The sequence below is a fragment of the Triticum aestivum genome, chromosome 4B, assembly GCF_018294505.1.
Source record: "Triticum aestivum cultivar Chinese Spring chromosome 4B, IWGSC CS RefSeq v2.1, whole genome shotgun sequence".
Taxonomy (NCBI): domain Eukaryota; kingdom Viridiplantae; phylum Streptophyta; class Magnoliopsida; order Poales; family Poaceae; genus Triticum; species Triticum aestivum.
The window spans coordinates 390780169-390792535 of NC_057804.1; the positions used below are offsets into that span (position 1 = coordinate 390780169).

General features: G+C 45.1%; 1 protein-coding gene across 3 annotated transcripts; it reads left to right on the plus strand.

Annotated features, from left to right (window-relative positions):
* Nucleotides 1–7861: 7861 nt before the first annotated feature.
* LOC123092295 (transcription factor TGA2.2) lies at nt 7862–11941 on the plus strand. Of its 3 annotated transcripts, XM_044514022.1 has the most exons (11): nt 7868–8065; nt 8498–8531; nt 8638–8829; nt 9088–9198; nt 9640–9723; nt 9810–9869; nt 10303–10380; nt 10457–10508; nt 10658–10929; nt 11066–11311; nt 11509–11941. In XM_044514022.1, the coding sequence occupies exons 5-11, from the start codon at nt 9640–9642 to the stop codon at nt 11653–11655; spliced, it is 939 nt and encodes a 312-aa protein (XP_044369957.1). In that variant the 5' UTR covers nt 7868–8065; nt 8498–8531; nt 8638–8829; nt 9088–9198; the 3' UTR covers nt 11656–11941. The 3 variants fall into 3 exon arrangements, with proteins under 3 accessions (XP_044369955.1, XP_044369957.1, XP_044369956.1); XM_044514020.1 differs by lacking the exon at nt 9088–9198 and having other exon boundaries at nt 7862–8065; XM_044514021.1 differs by lacking the exon at nt 9088–9198 and having other exon boundaries at nt 7870–8413.
* The last annotated feature ends 426 nt before the right edge of the window (nt 11942–12367 follow it).

Genomic DNA, 12367 nt, shown 5'->3' on the forward strand with positions numbered 1-12367 from the left:
GAGACCTGACCCTGCAGAAGAGATTAGTTCTTTTTCTTCACCACCCACATCTGAAGGGGTGGCAAAGAGTTCATCACTCTGCGAGCACCATACGAGAATGGTGGCATAGAAGCCAAACCATTTCGTTTCACATAAGAGGGGTTAGGGTAAGCATATGAATAAGCAGAGAAATTCTTCGAGGACTTATGAACATAATGATTTGAAGAATAATGTGCATATTCGTAGCCCTTAGCTCTACCCTGCGAAACAGAGTTGTTAGCACGATGATAGTCATATGAGGACTTTGATCCATTTGAGGAATTTGATCCACGTGAGGAATTTGGTCCATATGAGGACTTGGATCCATATGAAGAATTAGGTCCATATGAAGAGTTTGTTCTGGGGTTCCTATTCTTCACAGGTGGTGTCATGAGGACATTCACCTGAAGACTTTCAACATAACTTTTGGGAACCCAGATTTTCTTCATAGGGGAACCGTTCCTGCAGTTAGTCCCAACATATCTAGCAAATACTTCACCATTCTGATTTTTGAACAGTTTATAGTTGGAGTCAAATGACTCATCAGAAGAATGAGGAGATTCACATGTAAAGCCAGATAACATGGATGGATCAACTGGAGGTCCCTTTGCAGCAACCCATGAGGTTTTGGGGTACTGCTCAGGCTTCCAATATGTTCCATCAGCATTAAGTTTCCTCTCAAAGGCAATACCCTCTTTCCTAGGGTTTCTGTTGAGGATCTGCTTTTTGAGCACATCACAAAGAATCTGATGCCCTTTGAGGCTTTTGTACATGCCTGTCGTGTACAGTTCCTTCAGCCCTGCATCGTCAGTGATACTAGCAATGTCCTCAGATGAGGAATTAGTGATAGCAGAGGCAGGTGAAGAATTTGTAACAGTTGAAGCATTTGAACATTCAGGTGAAGAATTAGCAGATTCACGTTCAATGCACTTTAAGCATGGAGGAACAAATTCTTCCTGAGAAGTGCTGATTTGTTGAGCAAGTAATGAATCGCGCTCCTTCTGAAGATCTTCATAACTCACTCTTAGCTTCTCAAGATCTTGCTTTCTTTGAAGAAATTCATAAGAAAGTTTCTCATGATCAGATAAGAGAGTGTTATGATGACTTTGAAGGTTATCAAACCTAGACTGAAGTCTCTGAAGATTTTCAGTCAGGGCTTTAGTGCGATCCATTTCTTCACCCAACATATCATCACTTTTGTCTAGCATGTTTTGAACCTTTTCAAAAGCCCTTTGTTGTTTTACAGCAATCTTTGCAAGTTTAGAGTAGCTGGGCTTGAGATTCTCATCAGATTCATTTTCACTAGATTCAGAGGAGGTGTATTTGAGTACCTTTGCACCTTTTGCCATGAAGCAATAGGTGGGAGCGTAGTCATCATTATCTTCATCAGGCTTGTCGGTGGGGTCAGTTTCTTCAGTGTTGAAGATGGACTTGCTAACGAAAGCAGTAGCGAAGGCCAGACTCGCCACACCAGATTCGGATTCTTCAGACGCCTCCTCTTCCTCATTTTCCTCAGATTCAGCTTCAGAGTCCATTTCCTTGCCAATGAATGCCCGAGCCTTCTTGGAGCTGCTCTTCTTGTGAGATGAAGACTTCGAGGATTTTGATGACGAAGATTTTGACGATTTCTTCTTCTTCTTCGCATCATCAGAACTGTAATCCTTGTATTTCTTCTTCTTCAATTCCTTTTCCCACTGAGGACAATCTTGAATATAATGACCAGGTTTCTTGCATTTGTGGCACAGCCTTCTCTTATAGTCACTTGATGAGGAATCACTGCTTCTTGAGGATTTTCCAAAGCGACCACGTCTTGAGAACTTCTGGAATTTCTTCACGAGCAGTGCTAGCTCCTGGCTCAGTTCTTCAGGATCACCAAGGCTACTACCAGAGTCCTCACATTCAGACTCAGACACAACCTTGGCCTTCAGGGCACGTGGTTTGCCATAGCTCGAACCATAGAGATCTCTCTTTTCAGCAAGCTGGAACTCGTGAGTATTTAGCCTTTCGAGGATATCGGCAGGATCAAGAGACTTGTAGTCAGCCCGTTCTTGTATCATCAGACCCAGAGTATCAAATGAGGAATCAAGCGATCTCAACAGTTTCTTCACCACCTCATGGTCAGTGATGTCAGTGGCACCGAGGGCTTGAAGCTCATTTGAGATGTCAGTGAGGCGATCGAAGGTTTGTTGGACATTTTCATTGTCGAGTCTTTTGAAGCGGTTGAAGAGATTCCGAAGAACATCAACTCGAGAGTCACGCTGAGTTGAGACTCCTTCATTCACTTTGGACAGCCTATCCCAGATAAGCTTAGCAGTTTCCAAAGCACTCACTCTTCCATACTGTCCTTTACTCAGATGGCCACATATGATATTCTTCGCTTGAGAATCGAGTTGCTTGAATCTCTTCACATCGGTAGCGTTCAGTGAGGGTGAAACAGAGGGAACACCATTTTCCACAACATACCAGAGATCGTTGTCAATTGCCTCGAGATGCATTCGCATCTTGTTTTTCCAGTAGGGGTAGTCCGTCCCATCAAAGGTAGGACACCCAGCCGAGACCTTGATCATACCTGCGGTCGACATAACTAAAACTCCAGGCGGTTAAACCAAAATCACACAGAACAAGGGAGTACCTTGCTCTGATACCAATTGAAAGTGCGTTATGTCGACTAGAGGGGGGGTGAATAGGCGATTTTTATGAATTCTTCACTGAGGAATTTGCCGGTGAGGAAATTCCTTAGCGAAGAACTATTAGCAGCGGAATAAGTACTCAGAAGTAAGCATAACAGAATACAAGCATGGTCATCATGATGAAATGAAGACTAGCACAGAGTACAGAAAGCGTAATCACAGGATAACACAAGATGAAGACAAACAGACTGAAGAAATTGAACTGAGGAAATTGAGAAAGTCTTCAGTCAAAGTCTTCAAACACAGATATGAACAAACACTCAACACAGTAATGAGGAAATGAAAGGGTTGAGGAAATAGAACCAGTAGGTTGGTGAAGACAATGATTTGGTAGACCAGTTCCAACTGCTGTCTCAGTTGTACGTCTGGTTGGAGCGGCTGAGTATTTAAACTCGAGGACACGCAGTCCCGGACACCCAGTCTCTGAGCACGCAGCTCAGGACACCCAGTCCTCACCGTATTCTCCTTGAACTAAGATCACACAGATCCCGTCCAATCACTCGTGGTAAGTCTTCAGGCGACTTCCAAACCTTCACAGACTTGGTCACTCGGCGATCCACAATTCCTCTTGGATGCTCTAGACCTTGACGCCTAACCGTCTGGAAGAAGCACAGTCTTCAAAGGTAACAAGCGTCGGATCCACGCAGGATCAATTTCTTCAGTGATGCTCAATCACTTTGGGGTTTGTAGGTGTTTGGGTTTGGGATTTTCCTCACTTGATGATTTTCGCTCAAAGTCCTCGGAGGATGGGTTGCTCTCAAATGACAAGTGTCAAGTTCTCTCGGAGCAGCCAACCAGCTAGTGGTTGTAGGGGGCGGCTATTTATAGCCTAGGGAGCAGCCCGACATGATAAGACATAAATGCCCCTCAATGATATGACCGTTAGGTGGATAAGATATTTTGGGACAGCTGGCGCGCAGCACAGCAACGGTCGGAAATTTGACTCTCAAATTCCTCAGGGCTATCATGTTCCTCACTGTGTAGGTAATTCGCACTGGCGAATTCCTAACTCCTCAGTCAGAACAAATTCATCAGCGACCAGAAGAACTTCGTCTCTGTCACTGAAGAAAGTGACTGAACTGTATGAGATTTCCAAAGGCTTCACTCGAAGGGATTGGTAGGTGTAGGATTTTGAGTTGAGCATCACATGGAAATTTTTCCTTAGTATTTCCTCGACCCCCTTTAACAGTACGCTGTTTCCTATGACTCAAGAAAGAGAAAATGAAACTACGAAAACAAAAGTCTTCATGCTTCATGTTCCACAAATGAATACCAAGTCTTCAAGGTCACACCAATTTCTTCACTTTCAAAGTCTTCAGAAAGTCTTCAGAATATCAAAGTCTTCAGTTGAAGAACTTCATTTTTAGGGGTCGACTTTCTCTGTAAATATCAAACTCCTCATAGACTTATAGACCTGTGTACACTCACAAACGCATTAGTCCCTTAACCTATAAGTCTTCAATACACCAAAATCACTAAGGGGCACTAGATGCACTTACAACTCGGTAATGCATCATCATAATGAGCTCAATGTGACCAAGTGGTTGGTCACGGGATCATGCATTATGGAACGAGTAAATTGACTTGCCGGTAACGAGATTGAACGAGGTATTGGGATACCGACGATCGAATCTCGGGCAAGTAACGTACCGGTTGACAAAGAGAATTGCATACGGGATTACTTGAATCCTTGACATCGTGGTTCATCTGATGAGATCATCATGGAACATGTGGGAGCCAACATGGGTATCCAGATCCCATTGTTGGTTATTGGCCGGAGAGTGGTCTCGGTCATGTCTGCGTGATTCCCGAACCCGTAGGGTCTACACACTTAAGGTTCGATGACGCTAGGGTTATTAGGAAGACTTGTATGTGATTACCGAATGTTGTTCGGAGTCCAGGATGAGATCCCGGACGTCACGAGGAGTTCCGGAATGGTCCGGAGGTGAAGATTTATATATGGGAAGTTGTCATATGGTCACCGGAAAAGTTCGGGGGCATATCGATATTGTACCGGGGACACCGGAGGGGTTCCGGGGGTCCACCGGGAGGGGCCACCTCTCTCGGAGGGCCTCATGGGCCGTGGAGGAAAGGGAACCAGCCCTTGGATGGCTGGGCGCATCCCCCCTTGGGCCCATGCGCCTAGGGTTGGGGGGAAACCCTAGTGGGGGCGCCCCCCTTGCTTGGGGGGCAAGCCCCCTCCCCTTGGCCGCCCCCCTCTAGATCTCATCTAGAGGGGGCCGGCCCCCTCCCCCCTTCCCCTATAAATAGAGGGGCGAGGGGAGGGCTGCACAACACATCCAAGGCGCAGCCCCTCCCCTCCCCAACACCTCTCCTCCTCCGATTAAGAGCTTGGCGAAGCCCTGTCGGAGTACTGCCACTCCATCACCACCACGCCGTCGTGCTGCTGTTGGAGCTCTCTTCCTCAAACTCTCCTTTCCCCTTGCTGGATCAAGAAGGAGGAGACGTCACCACTCCGTACGTGTGTTGAACGCGGAGGTGCCGTCTGTTCGGCGCTAGGATCATCGGTGATTTGGATCACGACGAGTACAACTCCATCAACCCCGTTCTCTTGAACGCTTCCGCTCGCGATCTACAAGGGTATGTAGATGCACTCCCCTCTCTCGTTGCTAGATGACTCCATAGACTGATCTTGGTGATGCGTAGAAAAAAAATTATTTTCTGCAACGATCCCCAACACGCCTACCCCCAGGCACGCCTTGATGACTTGTGGACCCAACAGACCCCCGTTTGACCTAATTCCAAGCCTATAAGTACCGTCTTCTCGAGAAAAAAAATCAAGGAGAAAGTTCAATTGTGTTTTATGATATGGAGCTGCCGCCACCTCAGTTCTTCATCGAGAGCCCTAATGTAGAGTCCATTCGGGGCTCCGGAGAGAGGGATTCATTGCCATCATCATCACCAACCCTTCTCCGCCAATAGTTTCATGAAGCTCATCACTGGGAGTGGGTAATTCCATGGTAGGCATAGTGGAGGTAGATGGAGATGGATGAGATTTCTTATGTAACTGAGTCAATTTGTTAGGGCTTGATCCCTACTATCAACTATGTTCTGAGATTGATGTTGATATGACTTTGATATGCTTAATGCTTGTCACTAGGGCCCGAGTGCCATGATTTCAGATCTGAACACTTATGTTTTTCATGAATATATTTGAGATGTTGATCTTACCTACAAATTGTATGCATCTATTATTGTTCTGAACCATAGACCCCAAGGTGACAATAATTGGGATACTCTCCTGGGATGACTGTAATTTGAGGAGTTCATGTACTCACTATGTGTTAATGCTTTGTTCCGGTTCTCTATTAAAAGAAGCACCTTAATTACTAGTTTTCATTAGGACCCCGCTGCCACGGGAGGGTAGTACAAAAGATGTCATGCAAGTTATTGCAAGCACGCATGATTATACACAACATGCCAACATATGATTGATGAATTGGAGCTATTATGTATCGCTCTAGCTTGTGACTGTTACACACTGAACCTCATCTAAATATCCATCGCTATTACATGCCTACGCTTTAATACTATTGCCACTGATGTTACTCTGTTACTATTGCTATCATTATTATCATATTATTGTGCTACTAATAAATTGCTATAAGGAAGTGATTCTTGGGTGTGCTTGAATTGCCAACTCAACTGCCAAGGCTTACAAGTATTTTTTGGCTTCCCTTGTGTTGAATCAATAACTGTATTTGAAATACTTCCCTCGAAGACTGTTGCGATCCCCTATACTTGTGAGTCACAAGAGTTGTCGGACGTACCACAGTGACATCCGGGTCGGCGATGATGTTTGTGGTGGCGAGAACGGGTGGGAGCACTGTTGTGGTGGTGTTGGCGGCTCTGAGAGCTCAATACGGCGACAAAGCAAGGGTGGCGATGGAGCTAGGGGAGGGCTGACGCAGAGGAGGGAGAAGAGAGGTGAGGAACAAGTTGAATCGCCTAGGTCGGGGGGGGGGGAGGGGGTTGATGCAATTTGGGGTAGGGTCGGCCTGTCTGGTCCGGTGTGGCGCTCGAGCCTCCCCAAATTCGCCCCAGATTTAGGTTGGATATAAGGGGTACCAGTCAAACCGGGGGTTTGGGGCCGATATGAGGAGCTCGACTAGGTCATATTTTTTTATTGGTCGGTGACCGGACCGTCCACCTGAACTTATAATGAGGGTTTAAGGCGTCCGGTTGTATAGATGTTCTAAGAAGATATGCTAATGTTTCGGCCCACCTATGTGAAAAGCAAACTTGCTCTCTGAAGATGACGGGATGTTGGATAGACTCCCTCCGGGTTTCTGGTCACAAGCCTGATGGCAGGTAGTGGCAGAGCGGTTTCATATGAATAAAACTCTTTAGTTCCCTAGAGAGGGAAAATGACGCAGAGGGCTTTTGTTACGAGTCATGAAAGTTTTGACACATGTACAATAGCATTTGTAAAAGAAAATTCAGGCAAACAATAATTCTCTTTTCTCAAATGGACCGGCTGGATGACAGTCGCCCGAAAAGGAATTTTGGGTTTTGTTTTAAGTCATTGGATAAAAAGTGAACGGTCGGATCACTTTCTTCAACCTCCAGCCCAATCTCTTGTCCGGCCCAACCGCGTGCTGCTGCTGCCCCGCCCTCCTGACAACTGCCGCCCGCCGTCATGCTGGTGCCGTCCCCGGCCATCCCTTTAACCCCGGCGACGACAAGTTTTTTCCAGCAAACTTGCAGCGCCCACACCTTTAAGATAGATAATGGGATCATATGGAATTCTATAAATACCGGGGTCACCTGTCACACTAAGATAGATCCAGAGAGCTTTTCTGGCTCGCCGGCGCCTTCTTCCTTGCCTCCGTCGGCTGCTAAAATCGACTGACCCACAAAATGTGTTTCAGGCGACTGACGCTAAACTGTACGGACGCCGAAACAGCGATTTACGACGTGCATATGATTTCATGGCTTATTTTCTGTGTAGAAACGGAGAAAGTCCATATTGGAGTCGTGCTGGAGCGGCCCAGCCCCAGGTGGTAGGAAAGCCAAACGCGGACCTCCCACTCTTCTCACCAAACCCCACCGCTGGCGTTGGCCCAGACCCCACCCGTCAGCCGCCGTGTTTCAGCCCTTTGACTAGAAGCGCACGCACGCACCCCACCCCCCATCGTCGCCCCTCTCTCTCTCTCCCTTCTGACCAACCCGGCCGCCCCCAGTTTCTTCTCTCTCTCCGCTGCCGTCCCGACCCCGTCTTCTGCTCCTCCGCTTCCTGCGGCGCCGGCCGCCGGCCGGCCTCCTCCAAATCCGTACGCCAAGCGGGCTCTCCCTCCCTTTCGACCTTCTCCCCTGCCGCAGACACTGCCCCCGTGGTAAGCGGAAAGCCCTAATCCTGCTCTCTCCCGCCTGATTCCTTGGCACCACCTCCGATTCCATACAATTGTCGCGTGTGGTGCTGCTGCTGGTTGGAGCTCGTGAGATGCTTTGAGGTCGGGCTGGAGACGGCACTTAATTCCGAATTCTTAGGTGTTTCCCGCTGCTTTGGCGCTGGCTGAGCTGTGCGGGGAAGGTAGGCCGGCCGGCCTAGGCTTAGTTATTGACGCTACGAGCTAGCAAAAATCTGTACTTGACGCTTCCTTTGCCTTGAATTATCTCCCGTCCCGCTGTTGTCCTGCTGTACTTGTTTACTTTTGGAATTACTTGTGCTACTATAAGGGAAGGTACGATCTGCCAAAGTGCCTAGGCACCTCGAATTTCCTCACCGCACCATGGCAGCTCACTATGTCTTGCGTGCTTCTCTGCAGATCCCGTGCCTACAGATAATTTGACTCTGAAAAGGTAAGATATGTCTGCGCTTAGACTGTTGAATTTGTCACTGCTGGACAGCCTTTACGCGCGATGCTAATATGCATGGATATCTGTTTGCTTTTCTTGTGATGGATAGGTGACGGCTCTGGCCTCGGAGTGATCTGACACCTAAAGGATACAGGCGCCCTTACTACCCTGCTTCAAGTAAAGGGACAACAAAGCGATTTGTTGTCCCGTTGTTTTGAGCTGGAAAACCCCCGGTATGGCTGATGCCAGTTCGAGGACTGACACATCGATAGTTGTGGACACTGACGATAAGAATCAAAGGGTAAACCTCCTTTTCTCTGTCCATTAGGCACCTGGTTTGATCTTTTGTGAAAGCTAGGCAGAGAATTGGAATTAATGTATGTAATGTGTCTATCCTGAGTTGTGGTGTAATAAAAGTATAATAACAGGTGAAAACTGGTACTGTAATAGATAAAAGATGTGGCAGACTTCATTTGTATGAAGCGCGCAAGTTTAACTTGAATGGTTTTGATGCCAATACTTGATGCTTCTTTTGCCATGTCCATGTTACCCTCTGCAGATTGTTGTACACATTTGCTCCAGTGCCTAAAGAAACAACACACTTCTTAAATTAGATATCAACTTGCAAAAGTGAACAGGACTACTGCTGCTGCACTATCAGTTTCGTCAGGTGGGAAATATTCAGTGTGGAGTACATTAAAGTGTGAAATCCGTGAATAGCTTGGATACTTTGCCCTTCTTTTGACAAATAGAAGGGCTGTTCATGATAATTTATTATCATCCCCTGCATTTTTAACACATACCTGACTAAGCACGGCCCCTATATTTTGGATATGAACACCGTATTAGCTATTACGTGCTAATAAATGATCTATAATCTCGTCGAGTTGTTACTACATTCCATATGATGAATAAACAAATTCTAAAACCAACCACACAAAACGGCAAATTGTGTCATTCTTTGCTGAAATGCCTGCTAAGTTCTGGTGCCAGTTGAAATTCATAAGATATTATTAATTTAGCTTTTGTTTGCTGTTGCATGGCAACCTCTCTTTTTTCCATATATATAGTGTAGCAGAATTTTCTTATTTTTCTTAACCAAGTTGTGCAGATGGAAAACGGACAAAATGGAGCTATCGTGCCTTCTAATTCATCTGAACCGTCTGACAGGTCCGACAGGCCTATGGACCAAAAGGTGGTACTTTATATCCTATTCTTCTAGAATGTCTTTTATCCCTTACTAATAAATGGTATTTACACAATGTATTTGCTATTCCATAGGTATTGCGGAGGCTTGCCCAAAATCGCGAGGCAGCACGAAAAAGTCGTCTGAGGAAAAAGGTACCATAACAATGCATCCATCCATGTGTAACATAGGTAACTTTGTGTTATTAATTTACATTGGGGAGCTGTTACTGCATGGTGGTGCAGTTATGCGGAGATGTCATGGATGAGCTGTTGAGTGGGTGTATGATATGTGAGCAGTTCTCTAGCACTTTTGATACCACTGAGTTTTGCCAAATTCTTGATAGGCATGTTCAGTTACAAAAACAAATAAGTAAATAATCCAAAGGCGCCCTTGATACAAACAAATAGTTGGCAATCAGCTAATCACCAAGGAACTTGTTTCTTGATGTATTTGTATCCTTGATAACTGACAGTATATGCACAATATACATATTCTCTGAATTGTAACTACCGACTTCTTATTTGCCTTCAATTTTGGGTTCATTATTTGTTAAGAGCCATCCTAATGCGTCTTACTATTTTTAAGGCGTATGTACAACAACTTGAGAGCAGTAAGCTGAAACTTGCAAGCCTAGAACAAGAACTCCAGAAAGCTCGACAGCAAGTAAGTATCTATTGGCCGATGCTGGCAGTGTCCAGTCGATTTCCCATTAAATCTGTTATTTCGATGTTGTTTGTAGGGAATCTTCATTTCTAGCTCTGGGGATCAAACTCATGCTATGAGTGGAAATGGTAAGTTCTTCCTCTGTCTGCTCACGCCTGCATTTCACGCTGTGCTAATCAATCATTGGTTAAAAGTTCTCTCAAAAGTACAGAACATGCTTAATTGTTCCCGAGTGTTCATAAGGAATACAACTAAAATGGTAAGCTTGTTTCTGCAGGAGCGATGACATTTGATTTAGAATATACTCGATGGCTAGAGGAGCAAAATAAGCAGATAAATGAGCTGAGGACTGCAGTAAATGCTCATGCAAGTGATAGTGACCTCCGTCTTATTGTAGATGGGATAATGGCACATTATGACGAAATATTCAAGCTGAAGGGTGCTGCTGCAAAGGCTGATGTGTTTCATATGCTTTCAGGCATGTGGAAAACACCTGCTGAAAGGTGTTTTTTGTGGCTTGGGGGTTTTCGTTCATCTGAACTTCTAAAGGTGCATAAACTATATACTCAATCTATAAGTAAACCTACTGCACAAATAATTTTGACTAGTTGAATGTCAGGTTCTGTTGTTCGTTTTCATGTATACCTGAAGTTACAACATTTCTCATGTTCTTGTAAATTTTCAGCTCCTTGTAAATCAGCTCGAGCCTCTAACAGAGCAGCAGTTGATGGGGTTATCCAGCCTCGAGCAATCCTCACACCAGGCCGAGGATGCACTATCACAAGGAATGGAGGCATTGCAGCAATCTTTGGCTGAAACGTTGGCTGGTTCCCTTGGTCCATCAGGATCTTCAGGAAACGTGGCAAACTACATGGGTCAAATGGCTATGGCTATGGGAAAACTTGGAACCCTTGAGAATTTCCTTCGCCAGGTATTTAAAACTTCTTCTACCTTGTGGTCCTGCAAACATGTAATTTTGTTATTATTGCCTCTAACGTGAAAGGAATCATTCACCTAATTTTGTTGATAAGTTACTCGGTACTTCCTAGTCGGTGCAGCTTTTCAGCAAACCGTGAAACATTAGATGCTCATAGTTCTGAAGAGTTTTTCTTGTTATATTTGTGCTAGGCTGACAATCTACGGCAACAAACTTTGCATCAAATGCAAAGAATTCTGACAATACGGCAAGCTGCTCGAGCTCTCCTTGCAATACACGACTATTTCTCACGTTTGCGTGCCCTCAGTTCTCTCTGGCTTGCGAGGCCACGGGAGTAAAACATGTGTGCCATCTTTTGGCGCTTCATGAGCTGATCCTAGAAATGTGGACAAATTGCGACGCATTTGCAGAAGATTGATGGTTCAGTTCCCTCTGAAAAATATATTGACGCCTTGTGTTCTCATATTGTACTTCGATGTTGTACAAGTAGCCAGGTAGGGGTAAGGCTTGTAACTGTAAGTTACCATGAATTTATGATTGACATATTGTACAATTGTATTAGCAATAAAATAAACGTAGATAAAAGGTGCAAGAGGATCCATTGATTGCACCTGTTGGAAGCAAGAAGCGAAAACAACATCTTGTGTTTTTTTTTATAGGAGGATTACCCCGGACTCTGCATCAAAATGATGCGTGCAACCATATTATTAACCAAAGAACCCACCAAGTATGTGCTATGATACAAGAACTCAAAATGAGTTGAAAAGAAAAGGACATTGCCGCAACCGACAAAAATAGGACTAGATGACTATACACCTACTCTATCGTTGGACCAAGTATGTGGTACGATACAAGAACTCAGATTTTGAGTTGAAAAGAAAAGGACATTGCCGCAACCGACAAAAATAGGACTAGATGACTATACACCTACTCTATCGTTGGACCAAGTATGTGGTACGATACAAGAACTCAAAATGCGTTGAAAAGAAAAGGACATTGCCGACAAAAATAGGACTAGATGACTATACACCTATCCTATTGTTGGATAAC